Consider the following 14,345-nt stretch of genomic DNA (forward strand, 5'->3'; position numbering starts at 1 on the left):
GCTGCCGGAAGTGGCCTCACGTCGGTACCGCCTTTTCCGGCGGTCCGGGGCTCGGGCGGCACCTGCGCCCGCGCACGCCGCGTTCCGGTATCCGGGCCGCCCGCCCCGCCCCTCGGCCGCCAAGGCCTACCCCGCCGGCGCCATGGCCGCTGCGGTCGGGGACGGCGCGGTGAAACCGCTTCAATGCGCCATGAAGCTGGCCAACGGGGCCATCGAGCTGGACACCGGCAACCGGCCCCGGGTGAGGCGGGCGGGGCGAGGCGGGGGCGGTAGCCGACCCGCGGCCAGCCCGGTGGGCGTGGGCGAGGGCGGGGCTGCGGGGTGGGCGCCTCCAGGCCTCTCCGAAGGCTCCGGGGCGCGGGCTCGGGCTTCGGCCGTGACCTTGGACAGCTCCCGCGGGCTCCAGCCCTCAGTTTTCCCGTCTGTTCATTAAGTCGGGAATATGAGAAGAGGTGTTTTCATTTGTGAAGGGGACTCAGGAGGGTCCGTGAAGCAGCCCTCCAAAGTGTATCTGGCAGACAATCCCGTGCGTTTGTCTAGTTTGGGGGCGGGCCCTGTAGCTTTAGTCAGATTTCCGAAGGGGACGGTATCCGTAAGAGGTTAGCTGCGGCTTTCCAGTCGCCTTCAGCGCTTGTTTGGAAGGAAATGCCGGCGGGGGAGGGGTGTGGCTTGTCTCCAAGAACTGGTGTTAATCCTAAGGGTGGCGACCGCATGGAAAAGCCGGCTGAGTCACACCGGGCCGCCCAAGGAGGGGAGGAGGCCGCGAGTGCCTCCGAAAGGCATTCCGGTCTTCCATCCGCTGCCTTCCCCAAGTCGGGATCCTAGGGCAGCAAATGCCCCCACAAGTCAGAAATCCTTCCCGGAACCCATTTTATCCTTATCTGAGGTGTAGACTTAAAGGTGGGTAATTTGAGAACTGGGATGCAGCAAAACAAACAAAAAGCAAAGCACCATGCTATGGTTCCAAACGCCCTGAGCTCTATCAGGGAGCCCTGAACAGGATGGCAGGGTCACCCTTTTGAAAATACTGACATTCTAGTGTCAGACTGCTGCGTGCCCAGGGAATACTTACTCTGGGGTTCGGGAAAGGATTTCCCAGAATCCGAGTCAGAAAGTCATTCTGAGATTTACAACACACTCCCTGATTCACCTTCCAAGAAATATTTTTCTAAAGCCACTGAGTGAATGGCCCCTGAGTTACACAGGCAGAGAACTTGTTGCATAGAGTGGAAAATGGCAGCAGCTGCCAAGGCTCCTTACCCTGGCCCACTGACAGAGAACCTCCGTTCCTTCCTGTACTGGAGAGAAAGGCAGTGATGCCAGCTTCAAGTCTAGAGAAGAGGGGTACTCTCCATGCCCCAGCAGAGCAGTTACCAGTGAAGCGGCTCGGCCACTGCAGGTGTATCTCACAGATAAGCAGGCTCCACTGTTCCTGTGTTTCCACAAGGGCACCGAGCAGGCATGATGGGACTGTGCGCCTCTACTGGCCTGACCGCTGCCATTTCTCTTCCCTGGGCACAGGAGGCATATACAGAATACCTGAGGAGCGTCCACTACATCTCCCAGGTGCTGCTAGAAGAAGTGGAGGCCTCCAAAGGTACGGCTCCTCCCAGGCCGGGCAGGCCGTGGGCAGCTCAGCCTTTCATGGGGCCCCGGGCCCCAGGCCTGGGGGTGTCCTGCCTGCCGGGCCATTAGTCGAAGGTGGACGGCTGAGCGCTCAGTAAGCATGAGCGCAGCAGGGAGCAGGAAGGGCCGGCTGCCGTGACTGAGGGGATGGAGATGGGCTGGGACGCGACCAGAGACTGGACGCTGAACCTCAGTCCAGGGACGAGTGAGCTGCACGATGGTTGAGGGCTGGGGGCAGCATCCCAGCAGAGGGCGCTGCAAAGGCCCTGAGGGAGAGGGTTCCGGACACAAGAAGGGTCGGCAGGCTGGAGAGGGGAAGGTGCAGTTGGGGCCGGCCGGCCCTTGGGATGGGCCTGGGGTTGTTCTGGCACGAGGTGAAGCTCGTGGAGGCTTTGTGGGGAGCGGCCGGCATGGGAGCAGATCTCCAGGAGGCTCCCGCAGTGAGGACAGCAGTGGTGGGACTGCCTGGAGGTGGAAGGAGTGAAGGGCTTGGGGCATGTCCTCTAAAGATGGGCCTCACCAGACATTCTAAGCGGACAGTGAGCTGCCCGGAGTTGGGGGGGAGGGCCAGGGAGCACAGGAGGCAGTGCGGGAGGTGGCAGGAGCAGACATGAGGGAGGAATTGAGGTCTCTGTCAGGAGCACATTCTGCTCGAGGTGTCCAGCAGCCCGACAGTAGTCAGGGAGAGGTGGGAGTCTCCACCCTGGGGAGCTAGGGAGCTCAGCAGAGCTCTGGGCACTGGGAGGAGGGCACGGTGGGAGCAGCCGCGAGGGGTCGTCCTAGAGGAGAGACCTGCGAGGTCAGGGAGCCCTCAGATAAGGGCAGGACTGAGTGGGTGAGGGCCACTGCAATGGAAGCAACGTGGCTAAACGAGGGTGTGGTGAGGGTCTGGCCGTCACGGGAGCGAGGGTGGATCAGGTCTGGTGGGGTCCAGGGGAGAGTGTCAGGTGGCAGCTCCTACACCGTGAGTTTGCTGATAGGAGCGATTCCCAGAGGGAGTGCAGAACAGAAGTCCTCTAGCTGCACCAAGGGTGAGCTTGGACACAGCCAGGGGGCGGGAGATGGGTTTTGAAACTGTTTCTGTGAAACAGCCGTGCTGACTGCAGGGCCCACCTGGAGGAGGGTCTGTAACTAAAGTGAAGCCGCCAGTGAGGAGAAAAGGCCCAGTTAGTTATAGAGAAGGCTCTGATGGTCCAGGCGAGAGGACAGGACAGCCACACACAGGGCCAGGAGGTAAACCCAGGGCAGATGGTCAGAGATGAGGAGGAAGTGGGCTCTCCTTTGTTTCTATCCCAGCAAGAATCTGACTAGTGATAGAGGTGATGGTGACCACCCTTCTTGTCGCTTGCTCCCCAGAAGCTGGGGAGACTGTGACCCCTGACACCTCGAAGATGCTGAAGCTGGCTGAGCAGTGTCTGGAGAGGGCCCAGTCGACAGCTGCCAAACTTGGTGGGTGTCCGGCAGAAAGCTTTCTTAGGACATCCCCACCCCCCAAGTCTGCATCTCTTTTTTTTTTAATTAATTAATTAATTTTTTGGCCACGTTGGGTCTTCATTGCTGTGCACACGCTTTCTCTAGTTGCAGTGGGTGGGGGCTACTCTTTGTTGCAGTGCGCGGACTTCTCATTGCAGTGGCTTCTCTTTGTTGCGGAGCACAGACTCTAGGCACACAGGCTCAGTAGTTGTGGCTCGTGGGCCTTAGAGCGCAGGCTCAGTAGTCGTGGCACATGGGTTTAGTTGCTCCACAGCACATGGGATCTTCCCGGACCAGGGCTCAAACCCGTGTCCCCTGCATTGGCAGGCGGATTCTTAACCACTGAGCCACCAGGGAAGTCCCAAGTCTGCATCTCCTTTGTGGAATGTCAGGCCCCCGTGCAGACCCTTGGCTACGTATGTCTTACAGGGAAAACATGCCTGAGGCCAGCCATGCCTGTGGCTGCCCCCGTCCCCTCTCCTACCAGCCGACACCGCCGGGTGTACTCAGATGAGGGAGGGAAGCTCTCTCCATTTCTGCCACCTGAGATCTTCCAGAAGCTTCAGGCTGTAGAGTCACAAAGCTCTAAGAAGTAAGATGGGTCAGAACAGAAGGTGGGCTAAGCCTGGGTTTAGAGGCAAAGTGAGCTAACCATGGTGGATTTAGTCAGAAGGGATCCCAGAATGGAAATACCTGGTGCGTGGCAGAAACAAATGCAAATTGTCTCTGGAGCAAAGCACCTTCAACTTTCATAAAATGAGTGGTACATAGTCAAAGATAACCAAGCACAGAAAGAATCAAGAAACTGTAAATGAGAGGTAGCAGAAACAGACTTGCAAAGTCTTCAGATAGAGTTATGAGACACAGATTATAATACAAACATGCTTTCTGTATTTAGAGAAATAAAAAGCAAGTTTGAAAATACCTGCAGGGAACAAGAAGCTATAAAATCTGACTTATAATAGGGGTCAAATAGAATTTATAATAGGGGTCAAATAAGAACTAAGTAGAAACAAAAATACTGAAATTATTTTTAAACACTAATCAGAAACGACAACAAATTATATCCTCCTGTAAACATACACACATGCACACAAAAAGAAGGGGACAAGTTTAAAACAGCAGAGTAGACCCAGCTGAAGACAGAATTAGAGAATTGGATAAAAGGTTAAAAGATACCCTGCATGGCTCACACACACAAAAAGACATGGAAGGTCTAAGGGGTTATTGGAATTCCAAAGAAAGATGAGAAGGAAAATGCGAGAGGAGCGTTACTTGAGGAGATGAAAGCAATTTTCTAGAACTGGTGAAAGACACTGAGACACAGATGCCAGAATCCCAGCAGGATAAGCAAGAGGATGGGCTCTTCCTGCTGCTGCTGCCAGGCCTTGAGCCACAGCTACACCCTGTCTCTCCAAGTGCAGTTCTGGGGCAGGGCCAGGCACCAGACTTCCATCTCAGTATAGTCTTGTGTCCCCACGACTTACCTCCTCCCACCCATGAAAGCAGGAAGACGTGGGACCATAAGTTTTGATGGTGAGGGGGCTGTTGGTGGCTGTTACCAAGTAGCTGTGAAACACCCCCCACCCCTACCCCTCTTTCATGGGTTGCAAACTAATCTAGCTGTTTGGCTCACGTGGTGCCTTCACGGAGTTTCATGCTGTTAATAAACACATGTGACTGGTGTGCATAAAGGTCTGGAATCCAGGCAGTAGGGCCATGTTTCAGGGAGGCAGGTGTCTCCCGCCGACCCCAGACCTCCTCCCTCCTTTACATTCCTGCCTGCCCCCATCACCACCTCCTCACCTTCCGGTCTCAGGGCGGGGCCAGGAAGGGACCTCAGGTGACCAGAGCGTTCCTGGGCTTCCTGGAGCCTGGACAGCAGCTTGTCACCATTCCAGGGAGCTGACACCCCTGGAGGAGGCCTCCCTGCAGAATCAGAAGCTGAAGGCTGCCTATGAGGCCCGGATGGCCCGTCTGGACCCCAGCCAGGCCATGCAGAAGACATCCCTGGTGAGCGGAGTCCAGGAGGGTCTGGAGTGAGGCCGGTGGGGGCAGTAGGCCTTATTCCATCCTTCCCGTCCTAGACCCTGTCCCTGCAGCGGCAGATGATGGAGAACCTGGTGATCGCTAAAGCCCGGGAGAAGACAGTATCCTTTCTGTCCATCCTTAGTGTGCAGAGGCTTCAGCTGAGGGAGGGGACAGGGAAGTAAAGATGCCAGGGTTCAGGTGTGGAAACAGAGTTCCTCCAGTTTCAGAGACACTTGTCCTCAGTGGGTGGTTCCCGCCCAGCCCCGCTTCCTCTCGCCTCCCGGCCTTTGCGCAGGCCACCCTGCCCCTCCCAGCACCCACAGACTCCTCTCCACCCCTCAGGTCGACTAGGACTTGCCTTCCCTCCCTGAGCGGGCCTGTCCTCTGGCCCAGCCCCTCCTCCCACCCATCCCAACGGGCCCCGTGTCCGGCAGGGCGCTGGGACGCCGGGGGGTGCGTGCACGCCGCGTTGGAAGGGCCTTGACTCTGCCGCCCCAGCTGCAGAGGAAGATGGAGGAGCGCCGGCTGCGACTCCAGGAGGCCGCCAACAGGTGCGTCTCCGCCTTCGGTCCCGGGACTCCTGGGGGGGCCAGGTGGGGACTCCCGCGCCCGCCTGTCCAGCCCTGAGGCCCCCAGACCTGTCCTTTCTCCCAGGAGGTTCTGCAGCCAGGTTGCCCTGACCCCCGAGGACCGGGAGCAGCGGGCCCTCTACGCCGCCATCCTCGAGTACGAGCAAGACCACGTGAGTGCGCGGGGCAGGGAGTCCGCAGGGAGGCCTGGGCCCCTGGGCGCGGCCTTGGCTTGGGGGAGGGCCTTCCCGCGGGCTCTCCCCCAAGGTCTCCTGTCCTGCAGGACTGGCCAAAGCGCTGGAAGGCCAAGCTCAAGAGGAGCCCAGGGGACCTGTCCCTGGTGACCAGCCTGGTCTCCCACCTGCTCAGGTACCGGACGTCGGCCCTTCCCCCGGCTGCAGGCTGATGGCGGAGGAAAGGATTAAGAAGGAGAGAGGAGCGAGGCAGTCTGGGGTGACCGCACGGGCAGCAGGCCACGCTGGCTCTCTCGGAGGCCGCCGCCTGTGACCCCGGGGTCTCCTGTCCGCGGATGGCCTTTCACGGGCCTCCTGGCTTCTCAGAGGGGCGGGACAGGCCTTACCAGCAACATTCAGCCGCGAGGACTAGTCCATGCGTCCCTTCTCTGAAATCCCTCACGGCAGGGCCACGTGGCCGTTGGGTGGGGGTCGGGTAAGGGCCTCGCAGGGCTGGCGGGCCTTCTCAGCCCCCGGGTCACCCAGCGAGGGGACTGCAGCCCCAGCCCGACGGGGCTGCCTTCACACACTGCCTCTCCCCCTACTCACAGCGTCCCCGACCACCCCATCTCGCAGCTCCTGAAGAAGCTCCAGTGCGCCGTGTACCGGGCGCTGTACCCCATCGTGAGCAGGGGCGCTGCCTCGGCCCTGGGCTGCCGTTCCCTGCCCCCCGACGCCGACGGGCTGCTGGCTCCTGGAAGCCGGCGGCTCCGGCCCTCTCAGAGCCTCTACTGCATGCCCTGCCCCCCCGAGCCCAGCCCAGCCCAAAGGCCCACAGACGGGGCCTCCGCCAGCGCCCCCATCCCCCCACCCCACCCCGGCAACCCGGACAGAGGGGCAGACGGCAGCCCCACGGGGCCTTCCTCACCCCTGGCGGACACTTCATCCGACCTGCCGGGCAACGACAGCTCCTTCGGGGACCTGGAACAGTTCTTGGCTACTCCTGAGAGGAGGGGCCGGGGCCCTGGGGGGCAGCCTGAGCCCCAGCCCCCAGGGGTGAGGAAGGAGCCGTTGCTGGAGCAGCTGAAGGGCACCGTGCAGGACATACACGACGCCATCGGTGAGGTCCGCGCCACAGGCCGGGTGGGTGGTGGGGGAACTGCGCTGTCCGAAGCCCACGTCCTTGGAAAGCTTGTCAGAGGCCTGGGATGGGCCCGGTCCAGCGGAGCCTTCCTGTGGGTGGCATCCAGGCCGGCCCTGCTCTGCAGAGCCCTCCCCTGGGGCCACGTGTCCAGTTCAGCAGAGAGGCACACACCCTGCCCCAGAGAGCAGCTGGGGCTGGCAGTGGCCAGGGTCTCCCTCCATCCCTGGCTGTCTCCTCACGGGGCCACATAGGGAGGACAGCCGGGTCCATTTCAGTCTTGGGTTTGGGGGAGGGTCTGCCGTCAGGGCCTCTGGCTGCCAGGTGGTCCTAGCTGCCCCATTACGTCCGACCCCCACCCTTCCAAACCCAGGGCTCTAGGTCTGTGCGGCCTGGTGGCGGCTCATCTTAGGTTTTTCCATTTTGAGAAGCGAGTGTGTGTTCCGTAAGGAGCCCAGGGTGGCAGGGGACTTCACGTCCCTTCCAAGGAGGAAGGCTGTGAGGGTTTCCTGAGAACCAGCGAGAGGCCCAGCAGTCAGGGGCCTGTGTTGTCTGGGAGACTCTGGGTGAGCACCCCTTCCTCCCTGGTGGGGGGCGGGTTCCTTCATCTCCCTGGACCTCAGATTTCTTGTCTTCAGATATGCTTCTGACGTTCCTCTGGGTGCCCCAGTTTGGGGTACAGACCCTTTTCAAGAAGCTGTCTTAGGCCCTCCCTTCCAGGCTTGTCTCCTTGGCCCCCTGGCGGAGCTGCATATGACCCTGTGACCCCCTAGGGATGAGGGCCCTGACTCCCTGCACCGACCTGGGCCGTAGCGTTCAGAAGTGGGGGGAGGCAGGGCCAGGCAGAGCCCCTCCTGCTGAGCCGGGAAGCTACCTGTGGCTGTGCCCATCCCAAGCTGGCTCTGGGGCGGCAGGGAGGGGCAGGCAGGTGGGGACCCTGCCTGGGCACCCCAGGTTGGCTGCGGGTGGGAGAGGCCTCCAGGGGCTGCCAGCGGGGCTAGAGGTCCCAGCTGTCCCCACAGTGCCTCTGTACCGGCTCTGCTCCCGGCAGACAGGCTGCTCTCGCTGACCCTCCTGGCTTTTGAAGGCCTGAACACGGCCGCCTCCAAAGACCGCTGCTTGGCCTGCATCGAGGAGCCCTTCTTCTCCCCGCTGTGGCCCCTGCTGCTGGCCGTGTACAGGTACGGCCCCGCCGCGTGTGCGTCCCTCAGCTGCCTTCCTCCCAGGTCCCCTCAGGTGTTGCGCGTGTGCAGGCGGTGCCACGCGCACCCTCCCACGGCTCGGGGCGTGGCCAGCTTTCCCCAGCGCCGCCCCTGTCCCCTCCCGGGCGGGGCCCTGGGCCCCTGAGCCTGGCCCCTCTCTGCCCCAGGAGCGTTCACCGCCTGCGGGAGGCCGCCCTGAGCAGGAGCATGGAGCTGTACGGGAACGCGCCCCCGGCGGCCGTCGGCGTCCCCACCAAGCTCCTCCCTCGGGACCCCGAGGCCACGGCGGGCGGCGCCTACCCCTACTGTGCTGCCGCCCAGGAGCTAGGGCTGCTGGTCCTGGAGAGCTGCCCCCAGAAGAAGCTGGAGTGCATTGGTGAGGGGGGACGGTTTGGTTGGAGGGAAGGGAGAAGGGAGTTAGATGAGACAGAGTTGAGTCCCGTCCCGGAGGGCGACTGGAGTCTGCGCCTTCAGCCCTCAGCGGCAGGCCCTTCTCCAGTCCGGGGGGGGGTGTGTCCCGTGGGACATGAGTGGTGGTGGTCCAGGCTCTGCCCAGCCCTGCACGCGATGGGGGTGGGGCGGCGCCCGGGGCCGTACCGGGACGAGGTCCCCAGCCCCTCACCCGAAGCCTGGCTTCTGCGACGCAGTGCGAGCCCTGCGGGTCACCTGTGCCTGCGCGGAGGACTACTCCCGGGCTCGCGAGGCTGCGCCCCAGCCGGGCATCGCCGCCATGTGAGTCCCAGGAGGCCACGGCCTGTGGTGGGGACTGGGCGGGAGGGGCTGCCTTCAGAGGCCCCGGCCCCGGCGCCTCGGGTTCCCGCCCGGCGCCTGGCCCTGCTTCTCCTTGAGGAGAGTGCGGCCCATTTCCACCAAAGACCCCGGGCTCCAGCCCTGCTGACGACGCGGTCCGGCCCCTCGCTAACCCGGTGGCGTGTGCCCCCCTCAGGTGCATGCTTGGGGAAGCCGCCCCGGTCCTGTCCTGGGGAAGAGCCCGTCCCCTGTGCTGAGCCCCAGCCTGGGGTTCCTGCACTGCCCCTGCCCCAGCCTCCTGAGGTGGGCAGGGGTCTTCCCCACCTGGGTTCTGCCTTATCTCACCTGCACCAGCCTGTAGCCAGCAGCCTGCCCTGGCCCTGGCGCCCACCTGGGGCTGGCGACCCTCACCCTGTGCCAGAGACCGGGGTCGCCCTGAAAGCACCTGTCCTTGCAGCCAGCTGGGTGGGCTGCGGGGTCAGGCCGGGGGACCCACCTGGCTCTCACCGGCCACCATCACTATTGTACCACCTGGTCTCCGAAAAAGTTGCAGCAGGTGAAAGGGCCCCAGAACTGAAAGCATTTCCGAGTCCCAGCTGCAACCCCGCGCTAGCGCTCTCTCTCTCCTCAGGACATCCAAGGAGCTGGGGGGGGGGGGGTGGCGCTGTGTGTCCCTGCAGGTGTGTGGCACCCAGGGAGGTGGGGGCAGGAGTCCCTGGTTGGTCATCAGGTTCAAACGAGTATGCTTCCGTGCTCCTCGCCAAAAGTACTGGCCCGTGGGCCCTTCGCCAGGGTTTTGAGCATCCCTCAGGGCCTCCCTCCCTCACTTAGGTGCCTCTTGCGGAGGGTCTGGGGTACCTGGAGTGGCACCCTGATCCCAGGAGTGAGCAGGCTGCCTGGGACACGGGCTATCCTCTCCGTCCTCCCGTCCCCGGGCTCGGGCCAGCTCACGGGAGAGCTTCACTGTGGGGCCTCCCTGGTCCAGCCCTGGGCTCTGCGGCACAGGGTCCCCGTTCAGGATGGCCTCAGCGATCCCAGGTGGTCTTTTGTCACGCTGACCCAAGCCCACCCCCAGCCCCCTGAGGCCGGTGGGCAGGAGAGGCACGGGGACAGCATCCAGCAAGCCCAAAGCTGCTCCAGGGACCTAGCTGGGAGGCTTCAGGGCTGTGGGGACTGAGCAGCGCCCCCGGTCCCTGGAGCCTCCTGGCCGGCTCTGCGTCTCCCCAACAGTGGCGCCGACGACCTGCTGCCCATCCTGTCCTTTGTGGCGCTGAGGAGTGGCCTCCCCCAGCTGGTGTCGGAGTGTGCAGCCCTGGAGGAGTTCATCCACGAGAGGTGGGAGCCTCGGGCCAGCGTGGGGGCTGAGCTCGTGCGCCCACCCATGCACGGGGCCCACGGCCCCTCTCCCTGCCCCTCACCCAGCACACTGCCCAGAGGAGCCAGGGGGCCATCCCCTGAGCAGCGTCTGCCTGGGGAGTGGGCCGTCCCCCAGCCCAGCGCCCTGACAGCCCGTGGGCCCTCAGCGTCCAGGTTCTGCCCCGCAAGGGCAGGTGCCCCTTCCAGAATGTCGGGGTCTCCTTGCATCCCTCCAGTGACAGACGCTTGTGCCACCGCCGTGCAGGTACCTGATCGGAGAGGAGGGTTACTGCCTGACGTCACTGCAGAGCGCCCTGAGCTACGTGGAGCTGCTGCCCCGGCGGGCCCTGGGCAAGTAGCAGAGGACGGGCTGGCCAAGGACTGGCCCAGAGGCACCTGCATGGGGCGGTGGGCTGGCCGAGGTGGGGCTCTCGCCCCCGCCTGACATCAGCCCCTAGGGCTCAAGGAGGCCCCTCTGCTCCGGATAGGATGGGGCTGACCCGAGTCAGCTCCCAGGAACCAGGCCCTTCTCTTTCCTGTCCCCACCTGTGAGAGGCCCCGTGCAGGGAAACTGGGCGCCCCTGGGGCCTGCACACTCCAACGGCTCAGTCCGCTGACACCCTGCAGGCCCCGCAAGCCCAAGGACAGAGGGGCCATGGGCCTGACTGAGGGCAGGTCTGCTTCTCTCCCTTCCCGTCCCCCGTGACACGCGGAGCTCCCTGAGCCAGGTTCTTGTCTGAGTCAAGAAGAGAGCCTGTCACCCCACAAGAGGCCTGGGGCCCAGGTGGGTTTAGACTGTGCTGTTTATTGGTCACTGATCACTCTGTCCTGAAGACCCAGGTGTCCCCAGGGCACCTGCCCATGTGTGGGAGCTCTGAGCCACACTCCCACCGTTGGCAATGGGCACGGACATCCTGAGACCGCTGGCGAATCCCCACCCCCACTCAGCCACTTCAGGGTCGGTGTGAACCCAAGGGTCGGCGCCTGCCAGGAGGCCCACCACCTGCCCACCCTGACTGTTACAGGCCCCTGGGCAACCACTGACCCAGCTGGAAATAAAGAGGTCACTGGTGTCTCCATCAGCGCGGCTCACCTGCTCCCCGTCCCACTGGCCGGGCGGAGGCCTGGGCAGCACAGCCACTCCCAGCCAACCAGCCAGAGCCAGAGGGTCCCAGAGGCCCCTGGGGCCATCGCCAAGCCCAGCCCACCTCCCAGACCTCTGCCCAGGAGTGGGATCCGTGGGGCTGCTCCTTCTAGCACTGGACACACTCTGGGGGGCCTAGCAGGTTGGCAGGGTCAGAGGTCATCACTGGGCAGGATCTGAGCCCGGACCACTCCTCCCGAAGGGTTCCCAGGAGTCATGTTGCTTTCCAGGTGGGGAACACATGCAGGTGGCCCGGCCCCAGCCCCAGGCAGCATCTGTCACCATGGCAGAAAGTGGTGTGGGAGCAGCGTGTGGGTCCCTGGGGAAGGCCCAGCTGGACCTGACTGTGTGTTCTGTGCACGCAGTGTCCCAAGGCTGTGCGGGAACCTCGTGAGGAAAGTGAGGCACAGAAGGGGAAACGCCTTCTCCAGGCCACAGCTCCCGGTGGCAGAGCTCTCTTCGAGCCCAGCACGTTGACTCCGGAGGCCAGAGGGGGCCGGGGACGTGACCCCAAGGGAAGGCCAACCCGAGTTCCGGGGGCAGCTGCCTCTTTCGGGAGCCTTTGTGGGCAGGGGTCCCCTGCCCACCAGCACCCCAGGAACGACAGGCAGGCACCCGCCTACTCACCCTGCCCTGCCCTCAAAGCTCTCAGTCCCTGAGTCCCTGCCCTCTCCAAAGGAAGCCCCCCAGTCCTGGACACGAGGCCCAGCCAGCCATGAAGCCTGGGGAAGATGACCCCCTGCTCCAGGCCTTGGCGGTCTCAAGGATGGGATTTTAAGCCCCCTTTCATAGAGCAGGTGGACGATGGAGCGAAGCCTGACCGTGGGCGCTCCTGCTGGCTTTGGGGAGCTCTCTGGAGGCGCTGATCAGACGGCCTTCCTGCTGCTGGCTCTGGGCCAGTCCTTCAGCCTCTCCCAGCCTACAGCCTTTCGTAAGACGGTGAGTGATGGATTCTTCACACAGAAAATCCTCCAGATCAACACGAAAAAGGCAGGAGCCCCAGTCAGGAAAATAGCAAAGGCTGTGAACAGGCTGTCTTCAGAAGAACTTTAAAAAGCTCATCAGCATAAGAAGAGGTGTTTAAAGTCATTTTTAAAATCAAGAAATGCAAATTAAAACACTTACAAGACAGACCTTCCCTCGCGTTGAACTGGTGAAGATGAGAAAGCTGGATGAGGAGGAGAGGGGTGTTGCCTGGGAGACTGGACCCAGCCGCGCAGTGTGCTGGGCGGTGGTCCAGGGAGCTGCGGTCCTGGCCAAGGTAGGTATTAACTGACCCTGCCACCCATCTGCTCCGCCCGGCTATAGCCCAGGGTCACAGGAGGACCCCTACGCAGCTGGCGCTGAGGCAGTGTGGCATCCGCCCCCCTGCTGTGTAACAAGCCAGCCCACTCACTGGCTTAAACATGCGACAGCCATTTGCTTTGCTTGTGAAACTCCCACCTCGGCAGGGTTCAGTGGGGACATCTTGTCTCTGCCCCACCTGCAGCATCAGCTAAGTCAGCTTCCAAGTTGGGGTGACCCAAGATCAAGGGGTTGGAGTCATCTGGAGATTTGTCTACACGTCTGCCATCAGCGAGGGCCTCGGCTGTGGGAACAGCCGTGGCGTGGGAGGCCTGCATTCGTTTCCTGTAACTAGCTACTGGGGAGCTTAAAACAACAAAAATTTACTCCCAAAGTCCTGAAGTCTGAAGTCAAGGCGTCCACAGGGCCGTGGCCCAGCAGAGTGCTAGACGACAACCCTTTCCTGCCTCGTCCAGCTCCGGGGGCTCCTGCAGTCTCTGCCTGTAGCTGCAAGCCTCTGCATCCATCATATGCCTCCTCCCGAAGTACGTAACCTTGCTCCTTACAAAGACGTCATTCTGACGGGATAGGGTCCACCTTAATCCAGTCTGACTTAGTCTTAACTTGATTATAGCTCCAAAGATCCTATTTCCAAATATGTTCACATTCCCGGGTTCCATGGAGTTTGGACATTATTCAGCCTTCATTATTCGGCCCCTTCATGCAGCTGCTTTCCTCCCAGTATGTGGCTAGGTCCCAAGATTGGGCGTCTCAAGACAGCAAGGCAGTTTTATGACTTAACCTGGAAAGCCATGCAACGTCACTTCCATTCAACGGGTCTTCTATGGGACTACTCCTCTAAGGGAGGACGGTGCAAAGACCTGCTCAGGTTCGAGTGGCACACTGAGACAGAGCCATGCTCCCTGGAGTAGCACACAACAGTTAACAGCAAACACCTGGGGCCACGCAAACAGCACTCAGAGCAGGAGCGGAGAAGCAGGGCTGGATACAGAGCAGAACGTCGGATCCGGTGCCTGGAAGCGACTCTGACCTAGGCAGAAAAGCGCCTTCACGCCGCCTCAAAGAGGCCCGGGTTGCTGATTTGTTGGGTTTTTTTGGTGGGGGGAGGAGGGTGCGGCGCCCCCAGCAGTGGGAGCGCGGAGTCCTAACGACTGGACCGCCAGGAAAGTCTCCTGAGGTTGTAGTTTTACATGACGCTGAAACGCCCGGCCGGCTTCCACCTGGAGCACTGGCCCCGCCAGAGGGCGGCTCGACCCCTCCCTCCCTCCCTCCCGTATCTGGTCAATCCCGTTAAGCAACGAGAAGGGTCCTGTCCCTGTTGGGGTAGCCCCGCCCCCAGGAGATTGCCCCGCCCCGCGTCCGGTCCCCGCTCCCGGCAGGCGCACGAAGAGCCACGGTACCTGCTTCCTCGGCACCCTGGCGCTCCCGAGGGTCCAGCTCAGGAGGTCGGCGCCCGCCTCGGTGGGAGCGTCCGCGGTGTGCCCCCTGTCCTTGGCTCCGCAGTCCGTGGAGGTTCGTGCTCCCGGGCCCTCACCAGGCCCCGCCCTGTCCGCGTTGGCGGAGGGGGCGGTGCCC

At 62.3% G+C, this 14,345-nt stretch overlaps 1 protein-coding gene across 1 annotated transcript; it reads left to right on the forward strand.

Moving 5' to 3' along the window:
- The first annotated feature begins 2 nt into the window (after positions 1 to 2).
- VPS9D1 (VPS9 domain containing 1) lies at positions 3 to 10,721 on the forward strand. The gene is made up of 15 exons (XM_079906702.1): positions 3 to 241; positions 1,522 to 1,597; positions 2,983 to 3,075; positions 3,529 to 3,691; positions 5,001 to 5,112; positions 5,187 to 5,249; positions 5,629 to 5,681; positions 5,785 to 5,872; positions 5,983 to 6,068; positions 6,484 to 6,992; positions 8,065 to 8,194; positions 8,383 to 8,591; positions 8,863 to 8,947; positions 10,196 to 10,300; positions 10,587 to 10,721. The coding sequence occupies exons 1-15, from the start codon at positions 143 to 145 to the stop codon at positions 10,678 to 10,680; spliced, it is 1,965 nt and encodes a 654-aa protein (XP_079762828.1). The 5' UTR covers positions 3 to 142; the 3' UTR covers positions 10,681 to 10,721.
- The last annotated feature ends 3,624 nt before the right edge of the window (positions 10,722 to 14,345 follow it).

The sequence above is a fragment of the Stenella coeruleoalba genome (assembly GCF_951394435.1).
Source record: "Stenella coeruleoalba genome assembly, chromosome: 20".
NCBI classification, from domain to species: Eukaryota; Metazoa; Chordata; class Mammalia; order Artiodactyla; family Delphinidae; genus Stenella; species Stenella coeruleoalba.

Excerpts from the sequence above, each read along its gene's own strand:
- VPS9D1 (XM_079906702.1), top strand. The coding sequence starts at position 143 with ATGGCCGCTGCGGTCGGGGACGGCGCGGTGAAACCGCTTCAATGCGCC. Across the intron at positions 1,598-2,982 it reads AGAAGTGGAGGCCTCCAAAG|AAGCTGGGGAGACTGTGACC; the intron begins GTACGGCTCCTC and ends CTTGCTCCCCAG. Across the intron at positions 3,076-3,528 it reads GTCGACAGCTGCCAAACTTG|GGAAAACATGCCTGAGGCCA; the intron begins GTGGGTGTCCGG and ends TATGTCTTACAG.